Source organism: Pithys albifrons, chromosome 28, assembly GCF_047495875.1.
Source record: "Pithys albifrons albifrons isolate INPA30051 chromosome 28, PitAlb_v1, whole genome shotgun sequence".
In the NCBI taxonomy this organism is placed as follows: Eukaryota; Metazoa; Chordata; class Aves; order Passeriformes; family Thamnophilidae; genus Pithys; species Pithys albifrons.
In genome coordinates this window covers 3,005,275-3,019,658 of record NC_092485.1, presented here as the reverse complement: position 1 = coordinate 3,019,658, position 14,384 = coordinate 3,005,275, and the positions used below count along the sequence as shown (strand labels likewise).

At 47.1% G+C, this 14,384-nt stretch overlaps 1 protein-coding gene across 1 annotated transcript; it reads left to right on the top strand.

Moving 5' to 3' along the window:
* The first annotated feature begins 367 nt into the window (after positions 1-367).
* Positions 368-12,210, top strand: CAPZA1 (capping actin protein of muscle Z-line subunit alpha 1). The gene is made up of 10 exons (XM_071578743.1): positions 368-444; positions 5,614-5,677; positions 5,940-5,991; positions 6,806-6,869; positions 7,906-8,112; positions 8,485-8,564; positions 8,977-9,055; positions 9,532-9,603; positions 10,174-10,236; positions 10,761-12,210. The coding sequence occupies exons 1-10, from the start codon at positions 406-408 to the stop codon at positions 10,899-10,901; spliced, it is 861 nt and encodes a 286-aa protein (XP_071434844.1). The 5' UTR covers positions 368-405; the 3' UTR covers positions 10,902-12,210.
* Positions 12,211-14,384: the final 2,174 nt, after the last annotated feature.

Here is a 14,384-nt window from a genome sequence, read left to right as displayed (position 1 = left end):
CGCGGCGTCTGCCCTTAGCTAAGATGGCGCCCCCCACCGCCCTCAGACGCTGCCGCCAGCGGGATCACCGAGTAGTGCTCCGCCAGCCTGTTTGCCAAGACTGTTCTGTCAGAGCATCCCCCACACGAGGAGCGTGAGCTCTGGAGGCTCCGTGATGGAGCAACTCCGCCACCGCCGAGCTGCCGGTACGGAGTGAACTCGCCCATTTCCACCATGGCGGCCGCGCGGCGTCTGCCCTCAGCCAAGATGGCGCCTCCCTGCTGGGCGCTCCCCGTTATGGGCTAGCCTGCCCGCTCTTATGATGGCGGGCTTACGGCGTCTGCCCTCAGCCAAGATGGCGGCAGGGCCGCGCCCCGGCGCTCCCGGCACGCACCGCGCGGGGCCGGGCCGGGCCGAGCTGCCGAGATGGCGGACCTGGAGGAGCGGGTGTCGGATGAGGAGAAGGTACATCGCGGGCGCTGTGGGCCGGCACTGCCGCCCGCGGGGTGGCAGCGGGTGGGCAGTGCCGAGGAGGGTCCCCCGGGGCCGGCAGGCCGCGCAGTGGCGGCCGCGGGGCGGGTCCCCGAGGCGGCCGGGCCGCCGCTGTCCCGCTGAGGGAGCGGCCGCGGGGTGGGTGTGTGTGCCCAGCCCGGCGCTGTGCTGGCCGTGCCCTCATTGCCCAGCCCGGCGCTGTGCTGGCCGTGTCCTCATTGCCCGGCCCGGCGCTGTGCTGGCCGTGCCCTCATTGCCCGGCCCAGCGCTGTGCTGGCCGTGCCCTCATTGCCCGGCCCGGCGCTGTGCTGGCCGTGCCCTCATTGCCCGGCCCGGCGCTGTGCTGGCCGTGCCCTCATTGCCCGGCCCGGCGCTGTGCTGGCCGTGCCCTCATTGCCCGGCCCCGCGCTGTGCTGGCCGTGCCCTCATTGCCCGGCCCGGCGCTGTGCTGGCCGTGCCCTCATTGCCGCGGGTTTGTGCTTGGAAACGGGCACGGCCGCAGCTGTGCCGGGGGAGGGGCAGGTTGGACATCAGGAGGAATTTCCTCGTGGAAAAGGTGGTCAGGCCTTGGAAGGAGGTTTGGAGTCCCCACCCCTCAGGGAACCCAAGGAACACCTGGATGTGGCACTCTGGGCTGGGGGACAAGGTGGGCATTGGGCACAGGTTGGACTCGGAGATCCTGAGGGTCTTTTCCAACCTCAGTGATTGTGTGAAAATACATTTTTCTGAGTTTCATTTCCCAAATCAGCGAAGTTCCCATTGTGCCTGAGGTGCTGTGCAAACCCCTTCCCTTCCTGAACACCCTCAGAGGGTGTTTTGTGCTCCCCCAGTGCCGACAGGAACTCTGATGTAGATCCTGCAAATTACGGTGGATGGAAAGGGCTGAGCAGAACCAAAGAGAGCAGTAATTATTTTAGGAAAGGGGGAAATGAGTAGATTGTTCCTCTTGTGTAGAAATGTGAGGAAATTACAGCCTGCAAACAGCGCTGAGCTTTGTGTAACAAACGAAGAGGTCACATTTTCTGTGGGTAACACTCCACTTACCTGCAGACAAAACCAAAACAAACAAAAAATCAGTACAGCAACAGAATTAATTTGTTTTGTTCTTCAAGCCTTATTTCTTTATTCTCTGTGGGTGTATTTTAGGTAAGAGATTCACTTTTCAGACAGGCTGGGAGAGCTGGGGGTGTCCAGCTTGGAGAAGAGAAGCTCCAGGGAGACCTGAAAGCCCCTTCCAGGGCCAAAGGGGCTCCAGGAGAGCTGGAGAGGGACTTTGGATAAGGGATGGAGTGACAGGACAAGGGGAATGGCTTCCCACTGCCAGAGGGAGGATTAGATGGGATATTGGGAAGGAATTCTTGGCTTTGAGGATACCAAGGCACTGGAATGAATTTCCCAGAGAAGCTGTGGCTGCTCCATCCCTGGGAGTGTCCAAGGCCAGGTTGGACAGGGCTTGGAGCAACCTGGGCTGGTGGGAGGTGTCCCTGCCCATGGCAGGGGGTGGGACTGGGTGATCTTTGAGGTTCCTTCCAACTCAAACCATTCCAGGATTCCATAATTTTAGTTTAAGGTCCTGCTCTCTGCTGGAGTTCACCCCACTGCCCTTTTGACAGTTTGAACTAATGGCAGAGCAACTTCCCTCCCCTCCCCTCAGACACTTTCCCCATTTTAGAAGCAGGAAGTTCCTGTTTCAGACTGAAATGGCACCTGACACAGCCCTGGGGCAGGAAATGGGGCAGGTTGCAGAAAGTCTTAGTTTGGTGTTTCTGCAGAGGAAGATCCTGACACCTCCCTGGAAACCAACAGCCAGGCAAGGGCTTGACATCTCCAATTAATCACTCCCCAGCCTGTTTCTTGCACCCCACTCCTGATTTCAATAGCTGGACTGAAATGATTTGCATTTTCTTGCTCTGTGAGAGAGGCAGGGCAAGGGATAATTATCCAAGAGAACATTTGCAACCTTTGCTTTGTTCAGAACTAGGTTTGTTACATCTGATTGAAGTGCAGAGGCCTTTCTGTGTTGACTTAATTTTGTTCATCCTTCCAAGACTGTAAAAATCTCTCATGTAACACTTGGGTTTTTTTCTGTTTGTTGTTTCTTTTTCACCTACAAGGATTTTCTTATGAGAACCATTAACATCAAATTCAACCTGTTAAAACAATGACCCCTTTTATAAGGGTTTTATAGAATCATAGAATGGATTGGGTGGGAAAAGACCTCCGAGATCAGCAAGTCCAACCCTTGATCCAACCCTACTGTGATCACCAGCCCAGGGCACGGAGTGCCCTGGGCTGGTGATCACAGTGGGGTTGGATCAAGATGTGGTGGATTCTCACTCAGTGCCACATCCACAGAATGGATTGGGTTGGAAAAGACCTCCAAGATCATCAAGTCCAACCCTTGGGCCAACTCCAGTCCCTTTACCAGATCATGGCACTCAGTGCCACGGCCAAGCTCAGCTGAAAAACCTCCAGGGATGGGGAATCCACCCCCTCTCTGGGCAGCCCATTCCAATCCCTGAGCACTCTCTCTGCAAAGAATTTCTGCCTGATCTCCAACTTAAATTTCCCCTGGAAGAGGATAAAAAATATGTGTAATATTTAAACATCAAGACTTTCATTACAGAACATTTCCCTGATTTTGGACACATGATAGAGAAGCAAAAGAGTGCAGATAAGAGGTACAGGCATTACTGACATTTAGAGGTAAAAATACTTATATAAATCTTAGACTGCTGATCTTTTGAATTAAACAACCCAGCAGCTTCAGCTGTGTTTTGCTAGTCTTGTAATTAACTACTTAGTTAATGCAGATAGAAATTAAGAGACTGTTTTGGGGTTTTCTTTAAGGTCAATCATAGAATGGATTGGGTTGGAAAAGACCTCAGAGATCATCAAGTCCAACCCTTGGGCCAACTCCAATCCCTTTACCAGATCATGGCACTCAGTGCCACGGCCAAGCTCGGTTGAAAAACCTCCAGGGATGGGGAATCCACCCCCTCTCTGGGCAGCCCATTCCAATCCCTGAGCACTCTCTCTGCAAAGGATTCCCTTCTGATCTCCAACTTCCATTTCCCCTGGCAGACCTTGAGCCCCCTTGTCCTATTGTTGAGTGCCTGTTCTACAACCACAGCATTACTGCACAGATTTATAAGATGTTAAATTTTATTACTTTTTAGAAGCCTCGTTTTTCCTTCTGTTCCCTTATAAAAGGGAATCTGTGCATGCAGGGAGTGAATTTGCAGGTGTGTTCAGGGCACAGTCAGACCCTGTGCTGTGCTTACACTTGCACTTGCTCAGAAAAGCACAGGGGGTCATTTCAGAAATCTTGCAGCCTTTTGGGGCTGGCTCTGAGCAAAGTCCACAGAGGATACAGAGCAGTGGGAGCTTCTTAATTACTGCCAGGCTCAATTCTCCACCACCCCAATTTCTGACTGAAATTTGACAATATTATGGCAGCAACGTGTCCTCTTTACAGCTCTTTAAATAGTGCAAGTTTTCAAACAGTAAGAGCTCCATTTTTAGGATTGTTCTGTGCTTACCAACCCACAAGCAGTAAATGAAGATAAAATGGTTTGGCATTCCTTGTTATATCAATTACACAAGTTACTGTTTTTTTAATCTTTTCTTTGTATTGCTTAATTACTTCAGGCACGAAGAATGTATATTTATTTTTTGAAATAGATGCTGATTTGGAAGATGATCTATTTTTATCTGAAGCTCACTCCAGTTAAGGCAGAGTTGTTACTTGATCTGTTGGAATAAGGCAATTACCCTTTGTTTGGAAAGGTGTTTATTTCCCTCCACAACTTGCTGTAGATCATTATGTGACAAACAATACAAACAACCATTTCTAATTAAAACAAGGGAGGACTGTGGAGAGAGGGAAGTTATTTCCAGCTCTAGCAATAACTCAGCTGAAGCAACTGGATGTACAGGGAGAATCCTTTGTTTTGCTGCTGAAGTAGGATGTAATCTGAGTGGTAAGGAGCAGCTCTGCAGTCACTTTCAGAACGTTCCTCTCTGGGTAGGAGAGGCTCATTGCTCAGCTTTGTAAGCTGGGCTTATCAGAGGAAATGTGACATTTTTATTATTCTAAGGGGGAGGTTTAATTTTGTGACATTTCCTGTTTCATTTCTTCCAAGATGTTTCTATTCCCTTTGGTGCTGTAAAAGCCATAAAAGATTTAGTAATGAAAGCCATAAACTCTTACTAATTCCAACAGAATCAATACCAGGACCACCAAAATTCTGACAGTGCAAGTCATGTAGATCAGATTTCCAAACACAATGCAGGTTTTAAACCTTTTTTAGGAGAAAATGGGTTTTTCCTTCCCAGCTTGAAAGTTTCTACACATTCAAAGTTGGCTTTTTCAGTTATTTATTGTATCCCTCAGAGTTCCACAGGCCTGAATTCTCCCCAAGTCCTGGCACTTCATGGCTGAACTGCAATAAAATGAGAGGATGCTCCATTTCCAGAGGGATCTTCTCCTCCTTCACACTCTGCTCCCTGAGGAGCTGTGGCTTCTTCAGGCAGGGCTCAGCAAAACCAGGTTGTGTCAATGACCTGCAGTCTGTCAGACACTCCTCTGTGGTGCTGCAGTCACACCGAGTTACAGTTTCACTTTTAGTACAGTGGTTTCTTAAGCCCTGGTATTGACCTGTCTGATTGCAGGTCAGGAAGAAACATTGGTTAGGAATGTCAGCAGAAAGAGTGGCTGGCCAGCATTTATAGTCCTCAAACAGGTGAGGATTGTGCAGGTTGGACAATTCACACTTTTACAGGTGCCCCTGTGAAGTTTGCACTTCCTGAGTACATTTGGAATTATTGTTACACTAAAAAATCTGATCTTCACAGAGGCACAGAATGGTTTGGGTTGGAAGGGACCTTAAATATCACCCAGTGCCACCCCCTGCCCTGGGCAGGGACACCTCCCACCAGCCCAGGTTGCTCCAAGCCCTGTCCAGCCTGGCCTTGAATAGTCTTATGGGACTGTTTCTATTTTGACAGTGCATGCCCAGATTTCTCCCTAAATCTGGCACTTTTTCTCACTGTCAAAGCTGGTTCTGTTGGTGAATTGCTTCAGTCTGTATGAACTCAGTAAATTACCTTGTCTTTAATTACTTTTCTGCTCCATTGCAGGTGCGTATAGCTGCAAAATTCATCACTCATGCACCCCCTGGAGAGTTCAATGAAGTGTTCAATGGTAAGTAAAGAAGGAAAAAATATCTGTGGTGTTTTCTTTGCATTTTATCTATTATAAAAATCTGGGGCTGTGTCACAGGCACTACTTTTAAGGCTAAGAAGTGGTTAGGAAAAGCATGGTGTCATTCTGGGCTACCTCTGCTTAATGAAATAAATGATTTAATCATTGCAATGTTTGTGTTTGTACAGTTGAAAATGACATGCACAAAGAGAAACATTTGACCAAAAAATCCAATAACCCACCTGATCCCTCTCTCCTCCAGATGTCCGGTTATTGCTTAACAATGACAATCTTCTCAGGGAAGGAGCAGCACAGTAAGTCCTAAAATTTCAAACACAAGTCAAATTACAGATATTCTGATGTTTTCTTACACCCTGACATAAAAAGGTCATTTGCTGTACTGAGAGCAATCCTCTGGAATTCCTTATCCCCCCCAACAAAATACTTAATGAAAGGTGTGGGTGATTCTTTTTAAAAGCCCTAAATTGGAGTTTGTGCTGGATAAAACTGACAGGAAGGCACCCTGCCAAAAAGTTTAACTCTGCAGCAGCAGAAATGTCTGCCTGTGGTGAAGAATGATTTGTAAAGCAAGTGAAGCCTGAAATACTGAGTAATCTGTAGCCTAAATTTAGAGAAAGAGCTGCCCTCAATAAAAGGCTTTCAAAAGACCATGTTTACTTCCACAGCCTCATCAGAAGGTGCTTAGAGATTACACATCCAGCTTTTAGATGCTAAGATTTTACTTCAAGCTGGGTGACATGTCAGTCAGCAGGTCTTTACATAAGAAAATTGTGGTAAATAGTAGTCTCCTTGTGTGTTTACCTTGGTGCTGTCTGAATTGTAGCTGGGGTGTTCCTGTTTTGCCTTGGCTTGCTCACATTCCCCCAGGCTGCCTGCTGTTCTACTTGTGAACTCTGTACTTTCCTGGTCATCACTAAACAAACCTGCCTTTAGACCTGGGCTTTTTTATAGCCATCAACAATAAAAGGTGTTGAAAATCCTTCAAGAGTGTTGGTGTGTATTATTTGCCCAATTAAGCTGAAATTTTCTGTTACATAATCACACAAAGTTCTTGAGTCAAAATAACTGCATGTACAGCTAAAGTTCATGTTTTTTAACCCTCAACAGTGCATTTGCACAGTACAACATGGATCAGTTCACTCCTGTGAAGATAGAAGGGTACGAAGATCAGGTAAGGGAAAACTTTGTCCACCTGAGGTTTCTATTCCTGCACTGAGCAAAAGCAATAAAAATGTTGTTTCATTAAGAGGTTGACTCACAAGTCAACATCATCAGCAGCTGACTCACAAGTTCCCACCTCTCCTCCTTCCCACACACATCATTATATTACCAAACTTTCTTCTGTAAGAACAAAGCATAAGTGAAATGTTCTCTTAAAGTGCTGTCTGATACTACTCAGTAACTGCAACTCATTGTTCCTTTAAGCTCCATGCTGAAGTCACTGAGATTCTACTTAGAGTATGAATGATTAAAGATTACTGTCTGTTTAACTTACAGATCCTTGTGTTGCTACTTGCAGTTCCCACTGACAGTTGATAGCAAATTCTTAATAGTTTGTTTCATTTTCTGCATTTTCAATCCATTTCCAGCTACCCTGAAAAACAAGCTGTATCTTTGGTAATACCAAGTCATTGATTTGGTGTAATGATTATATCTAATACCATCCAATCTATACCAGCAAAACAATTTTCTTTCATTAATCTTTTTTTGGGAAGAAGCAGCAAGGCATGGAGGAGCCAGAAAACTGCCTGGCCATCTGTTCTGTTCTCTGAGCCAAGCCCTGACCCAGCTTTTCTGCTGTCCCAGATATTCATGGGAAGCAGATATTTTTAAGAGGGCTGTTCACAGAAATAGCTTTGACAAGAGAAAGTTAGAGTACAACCTGCAAAAAACTAAAAACAGACCAAAAACCCCACCCTGCTTATATTGCAAGGATGCCCAACTTTAAGCTAAATATTTTCATTATTATAATACTGCACTTAGTCTTCTGTTCCAGAACTGGCTGTGTTAGTGTGCAGAGCAGAGAGTTACCTTCAGCCTCACTACTACTGTTAATTGCAATTATTACTGAAAATCTCTCTTTCTTTATGAGATATTACAGTTTAGTGAAATCATATTGAAACATTGCTATCAGAATAGTCAGGGGAAAACACAAAATAACACATTGATAGCAGCCTAAATTTCTCTTCATTTCTCTTATTTTACAGGTCCTAATCACAGAACATGGTGACCTGGGCAATGGCAGATTTTTAGACCCAAGAAACAAACTTTCTTTTAAGTTTGATCATTTAAGGAAAGAAGCAAGTGACCCCCAGCCTGAGGACTCTGAGTCGGGGCTGAAGCAGTGGCGAGATGCCTGTGACAGTGCACTGAGAGCCTACGTGAAGGATCATTACCCCAATGGCTTCTGTACTGTTGAGTATCCATCTTGTTTCCCTCAAAGTTTCTTTCTCTGTGTCAGTCAGTCCTTGGGTGGACTCTGTGCTGGGCAGAGCTGTTGGAATTCTCCATCCTCCCTGACTTTGGAATGACAAGTTCCAAAGAGGGTGCAAATATCTTGGTGTGCACAGGGTGGTCAAGATGGGTTAGAGCTGCTTTTTCATGCTCATGGTTGCCAAGCACCTTCACACCTGCAGGTCATGAAATACCTGCCAGTGGAGGTGTTGGACAGTGTAATTAGTGGTAGGAGGTACCACAACAGCAGCCTCCACCACACTGCCAAGAACAGAGGTTAGCACTGGCTTTCCTCAGCTCTTGGACCTTTTTAACTCTTTTTCTAAATACAGGTGTATGGCAAATCTATAGATGGGCAGCAGACAATTATTGCCTGTATTGAGAGCCACCAGTTCCAGCCCAAAAACTTCTGGTAAGACAATTTCAACATAGTGTGTTTTCTTCCTTGCTAGTCCTCAAACCAGCCCATCCCCTAGGGCTGACAGTCTGAAGGGCAGGTATTCCTGGGCTTCCCGAGAAGTTCTTCTGTGGTCTGTTTTCCTTGGCACTTCCCAAAACCCTTTATGTGACCTATCCAGAGGGAGAAGCATTGGCAGAGCTGGATAGATACCCCTTTAGATGTTGCAGAGCACGGGCACGCTGGAGCTGCTCTGTACTGAAGCTGCTCTGTGTTCAGCTGTCCTTCACAAATCCAACTCAGTGCCATGTAGAGCACTGTAATATTGGTCATAAGACAACATCAGAAACAACTTGCTCTTGTTAGTTTGGTTCTCTTTGTTGTTAGAGGTTTGTGGAGATAATTCTCATGCTTTGATTGTTTTTAGGAACGGGCGCTGGAGGTCGGAATGGAAGTTCACCATCACACCACCAACAGCTCAGGTGGCTGCAGTGCTCAAAATCCAGGTGAGCTGCTCTTCTGGCAGTAACAGGAGAAGCTGCATTGTGTTCATCTCACACAAATACATTCAGCTCAGAAAGAGACACTGAAATGCAGCAGAGATGTCCTTCTCAAGTCAGAATGCTATGAAACTATTCAATTAAAGAAATTAATTCTTAAATCTAATGTTTCACACATACTCTACAGTCTGGCCTGTGGTTTATTATGTAGCATCACCCCATAGGCCTTCACTTTATAGGGCTAAAACCTCTACCTTGAATCTTTTATATTTGCTCTTAACTCTGTGTGTTTCCTGCATTAACATAATCTTGAACAGTCTTGACAAAGAATGAGCCTTTTAGAAAATCCATCCTGCTTTTAGTGTCCACATAAGCAGAGAAGGCTGGCACACCACTCTGTTGTGCCATGCTGGTGGCATTTGGGGCTCCAGGGATTGTGGAGTGGGTGGTCATGATAACCTGCATTCTGTGTCTTTGTCCAGGTCCATTACTATGAAGATGGCAACGTCCAGCTGGTTAGTCATAAAGACATCCAGGACTCTGTACAGGTGTCAGTAAGTATGCTAAAAGTTCTTTTTTTATGATAAGCAGCTATTTTATTCCTTAAACAGCTCATAAAGCATACACTGCTGTGACTGCATTCTCATGACTTGAAAGTAATTTTAGAGTGAGTAGTCAGTGTAGTGTTTAGAGTCACGTGGGAATCCCAGATTCCCAACTGGTTGAAGTTTGACCATATTAGAAAGCTCTCTTAGGAGTTTGGGTTAAAGAAGACAAAATATGCTTTTCTATCACTGTGAAAGGGAAAGGAACAGTAAGAGACAAACTAAAGAAATTTAAGAAAGTTTTGTAGTACAGTAGAGGGAGCAACAGTTGCAAAATCCCCTATTTTACCATGAAGATCCACTTTCCTTTTGCTCACTAGGGTGCAGCCCTGTTCCAGTCTGGAGCACAGGCTCTACCCAGTATGGTAGTGAGTGAAAGAAACTCAGCTACAAACAGAGGCACAAGCTGCTGATGTTACCCACTTCATGTCTATCAGCCTATCACTTGAGAAGAAATCTATTATGTAGCTTTTGTAGATTGCACTTAAACATACAAAAATATTTTTTTCTCCTTTACAGAGTGATGTCCAGACTGCTAAGGAGTTTATTAAGATAATAGAAAATGCAGAAAATGAGTACCAGGTAAGATCAATGAAATAAACCATAGAATAATATCAGTCTCCATTTACAGTTAATGCAAAACAAACTTGTAAATCTGTTTCTGGCTGGATCTGGTATTGACTAAGAATTACTTAGAAAAGGGCAATAGTATTTGTTTAAAGAATCACATGTGCTTTAGAGTTATTTTAAAGGGTTACAAGCAATGCCTGGAACAAGCATGGGAGGGGAGTGGGTGAGTCAAAGTACTTTCCTATGTGATAGTTATAAATACTGAAGAGGAAATTTATGCAACAGCTTTTTCCATTGTCCCAGTGCTTGTGCAAGGAGACTCAATGAAGATAAGTCAGTGAAACACACACCTAAGGAGATGCTGCTACAGTCACAGGGAGGATGACTAGAAACCCTTTCACTTTCACACACTGCATTATTAATTTAGTTAATAGTGTGCCTTCACCTTCTAGGAAGGGGTTTGTGGCTTTAACACCACGTTGTGCTTTCTCAGAGTATCTCATGACTGCCCTGACCAAACGTGCTTGCCCTTGCAGACAGCAATCAGTGAGAACTACCAGACCATGTCAGACACCACGTTCAAGGCCTTGCGCCGGCAGCTGCCCGTCACCCGCACCAAGATCGACTGGAACAAAATCCTCAGCTACAAGATTGGCAAAGAAATGCAGAATGCCTAATGCAGGAGCGAGGGTGGGGGGGAGCGTTGGTGTGCAAAACAAACAAATGTGGTCCTATGCCAAGTAGATGGTTTCTGAACCAGAGCAGCATTTTTTTAGGGCTTTCAAAGTTAACAGGTTTTCCAGCCTCAGAGGGAAGTGTGGAACAAATAGCGTTGTCTTTGTGTTTTGTGTTTCCTGCCACGTAAACTTCTTGTTGTGACTGCATTGAATAGGTCATTTTAATTCAGCCAGTCATGGCTCCAAAGGATAGCTGTTTTCAATCACTGGTTGGAAAACTTCCTAGCTGGAAAAGCCCTATTGTAACCCCAGAGGAGGGTGCAGTGTTCCCTTCACCTGTATACAGCACTCCAGGTACTCCAGTGAGTTTGTCAAACCTGCCAACAGCTCCCGGCGCTGCAGGACACAGTAAAGGCAAGACAGTGAGTTCTCCTCTATCCCTATTCCTGACCTCCATGAAGCAGAAAGCCTGCAGGCTTAGATTTTACTGTATAAAATGAGTTTACAGGATCCTTTACAGAACTCCCTACTCACCCAGCTCTTCCAGGGACATAAGTTTTCTTTTTTACTCTGAATATTTGATCTGTGTTCCCTAAAAGTGAACATCTTTGCTCTCCCCTCCCTCATGTACGTACGGTTACCAGGCATTTGCATTTTTACAGAGCTGCAGGTTCCTGTGTTCACTCAGTTCTGATCCACAGGGCTGCATAGTGATTAAAAATGCAAATGTCTACAGAATAATAGGTATGTTGTGCTTTAATGCTTTGTGGCAGGTTCATAGATTTGTATCACAGGTGTATGGATGGATAGTGTACAAAATAAATAAACTTGCACCAAAGTGAGAGAAAAAATCCTTTCCCTTTTGTCTCAGTTGTGGCCAGTTTCTTGTCATACTTAGAGGGGATTTTGGTGTGAATCTCTTCTACATGCTTGCTCTATGTTAGTGTTTCTTTTCCCTGTAAAACGTCAAAAGTAGCAGTTCTACCAGTTTGTCTGAAGGGGAGGTTGAAGAGACATCAGCCTTTCTCAGAGCTCAGAACATGAATTCACTGCAAAATGAACCCCCTTTGGTGAACTCCCTTTGCTTTTGTTTGCACTTGTTATCACTGGGCCGCCTTGCAGGTTCTGGTTTTTAAACTGGTTCATGTCTTCCTGTTTTTAAATACACAAAGGAAGGGGTTGGGAAAAGGGATGGGGCTGCCTGTGCATTACACCTCAGGTTTTGCACAGTAATACCACAAAATGAGTGTGTCTATCCTTTGTGAGTTTTGTCTAAATAAAATATATTTGTACTTGCTGTTGAGACTGACCATTCGTCCCTCAGGCATCCTCTGTATCAACTAGTCTAGTGCAAATACACTGGTCTTTGTTTAAAGCCATTTGTGTCTGTTCTTTCGTGGTCTCACTTCTGCTAGTGCCTGGTGAAGGCAGATGCTTGAAGGCTGGGAAGTGGTGGAGTCACCATCCCTGGAAGTGCTCAAAAATGTGTGGATTGGCACTTGAGGACATGGTTTGGTGGTGAACACATTGGTGGGTTGATGGTTGGACTTGATTTTAAAGGTATTTTCCAACCTTAACAATTCCATTATTAAGGCAGGGGTGGTATCACTTCAAACCCATGGGAGATGCTCCCACCCTGATACAGAGACCAGGAACTGGAGGGCTGAGAACTTCCAAATCACAAGAACAGGCACAGAGCTCTAACGAAGCACCTCACCCTGCAAACAAACAGCAGATAAGGTTATTCTGCTCATCCTCTTACTGTAACACCTACCTCAGCTTTGTTCCACTTGTGACACACTTCCTTACTCCTGGTTGTATCCTACAGGGGACAAAGCAGTCCTGTGATTTGCCCAGTGCTGTGCACAGAGCTCTCAAGGACAGTTTGTGGAGAGGATCCTCTGCCTACAGCAGCGCCCAGGGGAGATGAAAGGTTGCGTGGGCAGTGCCTCAGGTGCTGCGGGCTGTGGCCCTGGATTCATCCAGGAAAGCACTCCAGCAATTCCAAGAATGTGAAGCTGAAGTGGGACCCAAGATAAGGTTGTTCAGACACCACAGCTTTATCTCCCTCAAGGCTAGGCTTCTCCTGCCCCTTAGTTTCACTGAAAGTAGTTCACTGCCTTTGTTCCAGCCTCAAGAGCAGTTCATATCTCTCTGTCCTCCAAATCTTCAGCTAATCATCCTTTAGGCTGACTCCTTCCCTGCCTGTCTCCCCAACCAGCCTCTCAACAGCAGGCTCAGTTATCCCAGTACCAGCCTCTCTTTCTTCCTTGGAAAAGCAGCATTGGCATATCTGACTGCTCTTGGGCCACTGAGCAAGTGCCAGCTCAGGGGTACTATATGCCCAGAGGGATTTTAATCCTAAAAACTGTTGTCTGCTAGAGACAAGAGACTTCAGCAGAGCAGTGAATATCTTGACCTGGCTCTAATGGAGCGTACAAACATCAAAGCCTGACCCACAGCCAGCGGGCACTGCTTAACTGAGCCAGGAAAGACAAAGCTGGCCCTGCCCAGTGCCACAAAAAGGGTCCTGCCAGCCCCTACAGCAGCCAGGCCCTCCTGCTGACCGCAGGGAAAGTTTTCCCACCTGTTTACAAGACCAAAGTTTAAAGCACCTCCTCCAAAGACAACACCCCCCTATTTCAAGCCTCAGAGCCCTCTTGCAGCCAGTGAGGGGCCCTACACCGTCAGTGTCTCAGCCACCTCCAGACAGTGGCAGGCCATTTTTAGAGCTTGGGATGCAGGGAAAGCCTCTGAGCTATGGAAGAAAGGAGACCTACCCAGCACCTTTGGGCCACAGAGAGGCAAAAGCAGCACCCAGGCAGCACCACGAGCAGCCCCAGGGGTTTGAGGTGTTTTACAGCAGCAGCTCAGGGACCACCATCCTCACCAGGCAGGCTGGAGGTGAGAGCACAGGGAACTGGAAATAGAAAAACCAGCTACTGATGATGCCAATTCCCTCTTTATAGAGCAGCTGGAGCCCTGGGAGCCCCTCACTGGGTACAGGGGTGCAGCACACCTGTGGACCTCTCCTGCCCCTCCTCCCTGGACACAGCGATGCCACACACCTGGGCAGCTTCTGCTCCCCACCCTGGGGGCAAATACTGTCAGGGGGCTGCATGGCGGGGCGGGGGGAGGGTGACAGCCAGCCCAGACCTGTGACCCTCCATAGCACGGACTGGGCACCTGTCTGTCATTTCTGGGGTCACTTTGCGATGGCGAGGATGCGCCCCGCGGGGTCGCGGGTGGGTCAGACCCCGCCCCAGCCCCTCCTCTCCCAGCCAGGGCAATGCCCACGGCCGGACCCCTCTGTGGGGCGCGGGACCCCGGGTGAGGCTCTCGGTGCCCGGCGCGGGGCGATGCTGCGGGGCAGGAGGCGCCGGCGGGAGCCGCCCCCGATCTCCCCCCGCGGTCCAGGCGGGCGGTCCCGAGGGCGCACGGCCCCTTTCGCTTTCGTTTCTCCCTGAACGACCAGCCCCGGGT

What these genes read in the sequence shown, in the direction of transcription:
- CAPZA1 (XM_071578743.1), top strand. Translation starts at nt 406, where the DNA reads ATGGCGGACCTGGAGGAGCGGGTGTCGGATGAGGAGAAG. An exon ending in CTCAGGGAAGGAGCAGCACA is followed by an intron (nt 5,992 to 6,805) that starts GTAAGTCCTAAA and finishes AACCCTCAACAG; the next exon opens with TGCATTTGCACAGTACAACA. An exon ending in AGGACTCTGTACAGGTGTCA is followed by an intron (nt 9,604 to 10,173) that starts GTAAGTATGCTA and finishes TCTCCTTTACAG; the next exon opens with AGTGATGTCCAGACTGCTAA.